Source organism: Kryptolebias marmoratus, linkage group LG22, assembly GCF_001649575.2.
Source record: "Kryptolebias marmoratus isolate JLee-2015 linkage group LG22, ASM164957v2, whole genome shotgun sequence".
NCBI classification, from domain to species: domain Eukaryota; kingdom Metazoa; phylum Chordata; class Actinopteri; order Cyprinodontiformes; family Rivulidae; genus Kryptolebias; species Kryptolebias marmoratus.
Genome location: NC_051451.1, coordinates 16750204 through 16759712, shown reverse-complemented (window position 1 = coordinate 16759712; position 9509 = coordinate 16750204). Strand labels below are relative to the sequence as shown.

General features: G+C 39.9%; 1 protein-coding gene across 1 annotated transcript; it reads right to left on the bottom strand.

Moving 5' to 3' along the window:
* Positions 1-187: 187 nt before the first annotated feature.
* Positions 188-3192, bottom strand: bnip4 (BCL2 interacting protein 4). Its single transcript, XM_017431208.3, has 6 exons — positions 3027-3192; positions 2497-2668; positions 2312-2372; positions 1253-1359; positions 856-1005; positions 188-250 (listed from the first exon to the last, which is right to left on the bottom strand). Exons 1-6 carry the CDS (start codon positions 3067-3069, stop codon positions 208-210), a joined length of 576 nt encoding a protein of 191 aa, XP_017286697.1. The 5' UTR covers positions 3070-3192; the 3' UTR covers positions 188-207.
* Positions 3193-9509: the final 6317 nt, after the last annotated feature.

Genomic DNA, 9509 nt, shown 5'->3' with positions numbered 1-9509 from the left:
GGGGGGGGGGGGGCTACGGCGAGGAGCGGTGGGGTTGGTCACGGTTCGTGTTCAGAGGCGACAACACAGCAGCGAGAGGGTCTGCAGCTCTCCCTGCTGGCGTGGGGCACTCGGACAAAAAAACTGCACGCCACAACTCCCTCAGTCTTCACAAGGTCCCGGTTTAAGGCTCGCCGAGCTGGTTTTACACCGCCGACACCACCCTCTTTAGCAGATGTGATGGGATGTTAGGCGTTTTCCAATATATATCCTGAAAAGAAAGAAAACAAATATATAACCAAGTAATATGACAGCAACAACTCTTTTTAGCTCTCCTTGAATTCAGCAGTTATTTTTGAAATAGCATTCTACTGGGATACCACTTTTGTAGTGGTATCCCACTTAAGTAGTCTCTCTGATTAAAAGAAAAAAGAATCTGTAATTTTGTTTGCCTTTACCTATTCCATATGAAATATTGGACTTGGGAAAAAAAAAGGCTAAGTTTTCAAAAACCACCCAATAAATCACTTGATCACAACGGTGAACTGCTTCACTAATGCTGTTCTCCAAATTTTTTTTTTAATAAAGAAAAATATGTATAGAAGGGTTTTTTTTTGTTTGTTTTGTTTAACACAAAAAATGTATACAATGTCTCATAAATGAATGGAAAATAAGTTATTTCATATTGTGTTTGGATCACTGATGATAATAAATAACAGCTTAGATCTTTGATAAGAACAAAAATCATCTGTGTGGGAAATAACTTCACGTAAAAGTACAATAACTGTACACAGTCAAATATTATATATATATATTCTTTTTGTTTTGGAGAATCCAGAATATTCCCATGATTAGGAATGAGATCCAGTTGCTTACCCTAAGCCGACGGCGAGTATGTGAGAAATGATTAACGAGGGAAGGAAAAGCTTCAGAAAATCGGCGGAGAGGATGCCTCCCTTCTTCATGACGCTGGTGTTTCTTATGCTGAGAGAGGCCGAGCGCTTGGGGTACTTCAGCAGGAACTCCCTGCAGAGGAGCACATTAATATTTCACTCCTTTCGAATAGATTAAATAGATCAGTGAGCTCCAGTTTAATGTCATGCTAACGCTTCCGCTCACACGGACGCCATTCGAGAGTCTGTAAATGAACACCATGCGTGGAGAAAATGTAAGCTGTCCAATTCGACTATACGTCTCGTTGGCGGCGTGCCTTCACACTATTGACTCTGCCCTAAACATTGAAATAATAGTGTTAACTAAAACAACTCTTTACTTTGGTGGACTGTTCTCAGGTCGGCTGGACCAGTCCCAGATCCAGTCAGCATTTTTCTTCATCAGGTTTTCGACTTCCCGTCTCCTCTCTTGGAAGTCTTCGTCAGACTGAAAAAAAAAAAAAGACAGGTTGTTTTGATAATTAAGCACAGTCAAAACATTCTGCTGTAAAACACTACTTGAAGAATTATCAAGATGGATATTTTCGCATCACAGAAGGAGGAATGCATATCACCCACTGCCTTTCAAGAAAGAGAGTTTTAGCCTGAGATCCTCTTATGTCGAGAAAAGACAGCGATGCACCCGTTTTGGTTAAACCCTAAAAATAACGTTTTGCACAGTTTCATGTGACGTTGCTAGATGTCGTGCTCAGAGTACGTGCTGGGAGTGAGTCTCAGCAACTACCACATCAGATTTTAGCTCAATATCTGTAAACTGGACTGAGTTCTATCCCTGTTTGTGTTGACTAATGTCAATTAGCTGTAGCAGCCATCCTTAATTGGGCTGACTCCAAAGGGTAATTGGCTCTACATCCATTGATCCAAACAATGGTTTACGAGATATTTTGCTAACAGACAGACGTGGTTCACACCAGGATCTAAACATATATCCTGTGCAATGTGTTAGTTCTTAAAAGGTCTGCTGGGGATCAGTCTCAGCTACTATCACACTAAAATGTAGGTCAAGATTAGTAAAACTGACTGAGGCAGCCATCTTGAATTGGGTTGACTCCAAAAAATAATTAGCCACCTATCTGGATCCCAAGATTAATTTCTACAAGTTTCAACAAAATGTGTCCAGTTATTCATGAGATATTTTGGTAACAGAGTGATACAAGAACAAAAAGCACCGTATTAATCTGCCTTTGGGCGGCAGGCGATAAATATCAATGACATCATGCCTGTTGTCATGACGTAAGCTCAAAGGCATAAAAGCAGAGCTTTTTCCACGGCGGAATGCTGTGATCACCGTTGCCTTTCCTGCTGGGACATGTCAAAAGTGTTGTCAGCGAGCTATATATTATGAAAACCCAGGTGCGAACGGGTTCAACGCCGCGTACCTGCGAGCTGTTTCCCTCTGAGCCTCTCCACAGAAGAAGGGGAGTCTGTGATCTCAGCGGGCTGTTGATGAGAAAACACATAAGCCTGTACAATTTCTTGGAGAACAGGCTGTTACACAACAAATGCTGACAAGCACTGTTCTTCCTCTTTCTGTTTTTTTGTTTTTGTTCCCCTCCACACGAACCTGTTGCACTGAGAGCTCCCCTTGGAGCTATTTCTGCCGGACTCGTGTTGTGCTTCCAGCAGCATTTTCTCCACGTCGACCTCCTGGTTGGACGTGGGGATTTGCTCCTGGCTTCCTCGATGACTTGGACCCTGGGAGCCATTCCCGCTGAAATGCAACTCAACCCAGGAGCCTTAAAATAAACACACACAGGAATGCCTGTTGTCATCCTGACCTGGGGCTATTTGTGACGTAGGTCGAATAGAAAGACGTGCTAATGGTAGAACAATAACAAGACGGGCTCGTTAACTTGTCTGCCTTTGTATTTAGCAATTCTGAGTAAATAAATCGATATTTGTAGCTTTAAAAAGTGTAATTTTACAACTAAGGCCTAAAACTGTTTTCATATGTGTCGTTAAAATTTAACCAAGCTGTTTAACCTCCGCTCTTACCTTTTGACACGGTTACGTTAGCTTATTTATTTAATGTTTGTTTTTTGGGATTTTTATTTTATTTTTTTCATTTTTTCGCTATTTTCGTCTCAACTTTACCTTGCAAACTCTCGTCAGACGAAACGTCCCTCTGCAGCGACATTCCTCTGATACGGTTTTTAGAGGGTTTCAGACCTGGATGCGAGGCGAAATGGTGGCGAAACGTCCGCGAGCAGCTGGAGCTTCAACAGCCACAATAACAATGACGCAACATTGTGTTTATCTCAAACAGGATTGGCTCGGGAAAGGAGGGCACGCGCCGCCACGCACAACGGGCCTGCGTGTGACGTCAGAGGGAGCGCGCATGCTCAGACGTGCAGGCCTACTTTCTGAATGTCCCGTCATCCTAAAACACGATATAAATAATATATTACTGTGTTAAACTATTTTTAAGAACTAATTTGATGTCAGCTCGTTTTTCACGTAGATTTGGCCTTGTTGATTGATGCAGTTTCACACATTTGTCTGCAGATGGCAGCAACAGCTCATCGCTATTATCATCTCCCTGTCTAATAGAGAGACAATGCACAATGTTTCTTTATTTAATTATTCTTTCGCATTGCTTTGTACTCATTTTTCATCCCATCACAGTTGATGTTTTCTCCTACGTTGTCTCCTTTTGGTTTTATTAATTTTTTCACATTTATTATTGGTCTTTTCTCATCACTATGTTGTCAAGTTGTTTATGTCTCTAGTATAAAATGCAAAATGTACAGTACATTATTGAACATTTGCCTAAGTTATGTTTCATTTTAACATTTATTATTATTTCTGTCACTAGTGTACTGTAATTTTACATTGCAGCACTTCATTTTGGTTGTCTTGTTTCTGTCTATTTATTGGCAAACATGCAATAAACCAAGCAGACCCTGACCCCCAGAGCCCTTGAACTTGAGGCCTGGTAGACTATCTGCTCAGTTCCTCGGTGCTCTTTTCCCCGTTGTCAACAGACTGGTGGTATTGGAGCATCATGTTGTCTGCCACCCAACGGCAGCAGCCGCTTCCCTCAAGCTGTCTAAATTCTTTACTTCATGCACGCTCGGACAAACACCTGCGAGGGCCTTCCTTAAATTATAAAACCCCAGCAAACATGGCCCTTCTTACAGACCTTTCTACAAACCCTGCTGGAAAAGCTGCCCTCCACCTAAATCTTTTGTTCCTTACATAAGTTTCTTTCGTTTTAGTCATGCTTTGAAAAACATACGTTTTATATATATCCTTTTAAATGTTCGGTGTGTGACTGAATTAATGTTTTTTTTTCACTTTTCCCATTTAGTCATTTTGCAAAACACCTCTGACCATACCATCATCCGTGCTAGGCACCAGTTTACAGCAAACCCTGCACAAAAAAAAAAGAAAATAGATAAATGGATTGACAATAATCAAGTTTTCTAGCTGTATTCAGCCTTTTTAAACAAACAGTTGCACAAGTGGCTCACAACGTGCTGCTGTGACAAAGTAAACAAGCATTTATCGCTCATTTCTTCTTGATTAGGCAAGTCCAAACTTCAGAAGGGGCTAATGTAATTATTTTTCCTCCCATGGAGATTATTGTGGCTGATTGTTCTTCCAAAACTGAATTATTTCAACAACAGTGGGAGCTTATTGTTTTGGCATGCGTTGTCTTTCCAGGAAACAAGTAATGGGGAATGTGCAACGCTTTCAAAATTAAAACCAACAAACAAGAATAGAAAAAAAAAATCCCAAAACTCAAACACGCACACGCGCAGTTAAATTACCCTTGGAGCAGCGTCTTGCCAGATGTTTTTGAAATAATGTTTACTTTATTGTGTAGGATGACTGTTTCAGTGTATATTTTTGATGCAACCCTTACTGTAGAAAACTTAAACAATGAAATATACGAATGAGCTAGTGTAAGCAGGACCAGTTGTCTACTGTATACTGTAAGTAAAAAATAAATAAATCACCATTTTGTTTGCAAAAGCAACAGTCAAAACCATTCAGAAAGTTCCATCATATTATCACAGTTTGCTCCAGGCTTACTCAGCCCCTCATTAACTTAAATTGTTGAAAAAAATAAAATTAAATCAAGAACATTAGGGCTAATTTGGAACCGTTGCTCACAACCTTGATATTTAGATTATTTTATGGTAAATTGAACCTGGAATAATAATTCCCCCCCTTTTTGCATGCTGTCATCATATCATGTTTGCACATCAGATAACCAAACGTTGTCCGTTTTGATCCAACGCTTGTAGTCACCAGGTTTTCATGTTGTTTTATTGTTTATATGAGTTAAGACACCGCTGACACTTTTGCAGTTGATGTGAGAGCCTGTGGAGATGCCTGTGTTTGCAGTTTGCTCCGTCGGTGTGTAGGTGTTTAGTAGTTGACAGCGCACTGATGGATAAATTGCTTTCCACAACAGCTGGCTGATGACGGGAGATAAAGTACGACGGGAGCAAAGAGAAGTTGATGTTTGCTCTGTGAATTGTGCGTGAGGGAGAAAAGGGAGATGCTGGCATCACCCAAGGACATGATCTGTCCTGTGTGTGGTGAGCCGGGGAGGAAGCGTGTGTAAAACATGAGCAGGAAACCAAAGTGGAACTAGGAGATACAATCAGTAGAGACAGGATAAGAGGCCTGCTGAAAAAAAAAAAAACTAATGGTGTCTGGACCAGTTGATTTGCCTGATCTAAGTTCGGCATCCATGATGAGGCTATGAATCCTGAAAGCATGACTGTAATCTGGTCATTTGAGTTTTGACGATGATGTGAAATCAGTGGAAAACCGCAGAGAAATGTCCATTTGTCCTGGTTGATCTTATAAATGAGTAAGGAATATTTTTGGAGTACTTAAGGAAAATGACTTATTTTCATTCAGCAGATGAGAACAGCTGATCAGGAAATCACACCGTCATATTATTGAACTAATGATACTAATGATAATCATTTTACTTTCCCCAAATAAGCTGCAAAGATGAAAAAAAAAAAAAACGGTGAAAAAAAAAAAAATTTTCATCCCAGAGTTTTGGGCTTCGATCATTTTATATTGAGAGATGTGATACTACTGGCATTTATTTCACTACTACTACTGTTGTAGCCATTTGGATTTGCTAAGGTCATTTAGCTGTGGTGGCCATCTTTATTGGGTTGGCTCCAAAAGTGAATCAGTTGTAGATGTGCATCCAGTGATTAATTTCTGAAAGTTTCATTAAAATCTGTCAAGTAGTTCATGACAGATTTTGCTAACAGACTAACAGAGTTGACTCCAAATACTTAGTTAACAGCAAAATACTTTCTGCAATCTCTTAGCGCTCAGGATATGTGTTGGAGAATAATCTAGGGTACTACCAAATAAAGTTTCAAGCCAATATCTGTAAAGATGACTGAATTACAGCCATATTTGTGTTATCTAAAGTCAGTTTTATTTAACAGTACCAGTCCTAGCATACAGGCTCAGCCTTATAAAGCCGCGTTTACTTCAGTGAAGAGTCTGATCTTTTCACAGTAGACTACAATAAAACGACGAACCTAGAGTTAATTCCGTTGAAATATTTTGGTATGTTTTGTCTCATCCATGCTCTGTAGTTTCTTGATTTTCCTCCCAGATCGTTTGTTCCCTGGTGTCTTCTTTTCGGGAGATAATGACCTCCAGTCAAATCTAACAAGAAACATTTGGCAGAAAAGTCCTTAACGATTCAATCAGACATGGATGAGAAAGAAAAAAAAACAAAAAACATTTTGATCTCTGCAAGGAAACTCTTTTGTAATGCTTGCTTAAGATTGTAGAAGTACACGAGAGCGACAGAAACACAGCAAAGCACTGCGGGGTACACTTATATGTAGTTTCTACGTAATCTCCATTGGACCTATTAGAGGATAATATCAATCATAAGATGACTCGAGGCAAATCCATACTTCCTGTTTTTGCACTGAGGAGCTCGGTAACTAAACATCTTCCATTAATGCCATAGGTACTTTTTAGTAACAAGCAATTTTACAGTGGCTAAAATATTCAGATAGACTGAAGAGTACAGTGAAAGTAACACAGACCATGAATGAGAAAAAAAAAAAAAAAGAAAAAAGATCCTCCTGCTGCTTACATCCCTCACGATCTAATTTCATTATCTCGTGCTCTCATCAATTCAAAATGGAGGAAGTTTAATATGTCTCAGTTCGCAGGGAGCATTGTGTTTAATAAATAATGAATGGCCTAACATTAAAATAAAACCACTCCATTCATCACTTGCCCTTATTTAAACTTGTTAGCGTGGTCCTAATGCTTCTGCCAGACTCCCGTTCATCCTGCCTCGTTTGCCTGGGACGCAGACTAACAAAGCTGCTCTTTAACCGTCGGTACGTTCGCCAATTTAAAATGGCCAGAAGGTCGGAGAAAACAAAACAAAAACAAAAACAAAAACAACAACGACTAATTGAGTCATACGCAGTGAAAACTGGTGGAGTGGAGAGGGCTGTGTGAAAGCGGTGGGAACATGTTCCAGGGGACAGCGGGACAAGAAGAGGCGTCGTGGTCGTAAATTGGGACACTCTGTGGCGTTTACAGGAGGAAATCAATCACGGCCGCAGCAGACGGAAAGTGGACTCGTGTGTACAGTACGTACGGCGAAGAGCAGCAAGTGTGACTCAGTGTTTATGGCTGGGGCCAAACATAATTCACACTAATGTGGACAGAGGTTTCGGAACATACACGACTCGATTAAGTCCACATGTCAGTATTTTTGTGGTTCACAATAAACCAGCTACAGTGAGCGCGGCCTTTAGGCAGGAGCGTAATGGGACGTTTGGGCTTTTAATCTGTCTTTTGCTTGAATCCACTTTGCAGTGTCACGTGTGCACGCAGCTGCTCAGTTGTTGCTGCTGACGGGAGAATTGTTGTTTTAATTGTCACCAGCCACCGAAAGGCAACAGCAGACTGTAGTGTTTGTCTGTGTGTCTGTCTGTTAGCAAAATATCTCATGAACAACTGAGCAAATTTAAATGAAACTGGGAGGAAGTAATCGTTGGATGCGTATCCACAAATGATTTCCTTTTGGAGTCAGCCTGATTAAAGATGGCTGCCACAGCCAACTAACATCAAAAAGCACAAAAATAGCTACGACTCAGTCAATTTTAAAGATATTGACCAAAAACTCAGTGCTTAGACAAATTCCTAATATTTAATCTGAGTGCTGAGAGATTACTCAAGAACTTTTAAAATTTTGCTGTTAACTATTTTGAGTCAACTCAGTCCATCTGTTAGCAAAATATCTTATGGACCACTAGATGTATTCTAACAAATCTTTCAGGAAATAATCATTAGATGTACATCTATATCTGATTACCCTTTGGAGACAATCCAGTTAAAGATGGCTGCCGCAGCTAATTGACTTTAGCCAACACAAAATGGCTGTAGTTCAGTCAGTTTTACAAAAACTGAGCTAAAATTTGATGTGGTAGTAGCTGAGAGCCATTACCAACACATACTCTGAGTGTTACAACTTGTGATAAGTTGGCGGGTGATATGCATTCCTTCAAGAAGTGGTAGGCTTTAAATGAAAGGATGCTTTCAGGTATCAATCACAGCAGTTTTGTTTCTACAAAAAAAGTTGTGTGCAATAAATCAAAGCAAGGTTGACATATTTGTCTCAAAAATAAATGCTCAAAAAACCTCCTATAACGTCTCATTGTTCTTACAAAGTAATCAGAAAACAGGCAAAATCATGAAATGACTGCACACTCAAGTAGAACCAGATTTACGATTCTCGATGATGCTTCGCCACAAAACCTCAAATGCATTTTGTCTTTTTTTTTTGTTTGTGGGAATTTTGTCAAAAATGCTCTGGCCTTTTGTTTGCCATCTGTGGTGAGACATGTTATATTTTAGGACTCTGAGAAATCTGACAATCCAAGAGTCCCAGAGTGTGATTCATGGGAATCCCTCTGTTATTTACAGTTTTTATTTTAGGATTAATTAAAAGGTTAAATGTTTGCTAAGACCGTGCGTTCACTTTTTTTTTTTTGTAGGTAGGTAGGTACATTTATTTATATAGCACTTTTCAGCACAAGGCGACTCAAAGTGCTTTGTGCTTGCATCAGACCAACGATGGTTTTCATTTGTAAATACATGTGTCAAACGTACGAAGAGGGGACAGAAAATGGCTGACAGGAACACAAAACGGTGAAAGGTTTGTGGATATTAACCTCACAGTGAAATGTGCAGCAGCCACTCATATAGTTCCATCTCTGCATGACTTCTGTTTGACTCCAGGGGAGGGTTTAATGATATCCTGATATGAGGGGTTATAATTCATGATAAACTGTGTTCAATATTGCCGTGCTGTCCGTGGCTCCCAGGCATAATTTTCTTTCCTCATAATTGTCCTGTTCTCGTCCTTGTTATGAAAGAGCGAGATAGCGAGTGGGAACAACATCCTTTTTTTTTCCTGCTGATTGCTTGCTTGGGATCTAGCAATTGTTCGTAAAACTGTCCCCAAAATGTTATTGCAGTCCGTATTTTGTTGTTTTATTCCTGTTTATGATAGGCCAGCATTGTGGTATAACTCTTAAAAATACACGCACA

Coding starts and splice junctions, on each gene's coding strand:
- bnip4 (XM_017431208.3), bottom strand. CDS start 3,069: ATGTCGCTGCAGAGGGACGTTTCGTCTGACGAGAGTTTGCAAG. Junction 2,669..3,026: donor GTCTGACGAGAGTTTGCAAG/GTAAAGTTGAGA, acceptor GTTTATTTTAAG/GCTCCTGGGTTGAGTTGCAT. Junction 1,006..1,252: donor CCTGAGAACAGTCCACCAAA/GTAAAGAGTTGT, acceptor GCTCCTCTGCAG/GGAGTTCCTGCTGAAGTACC.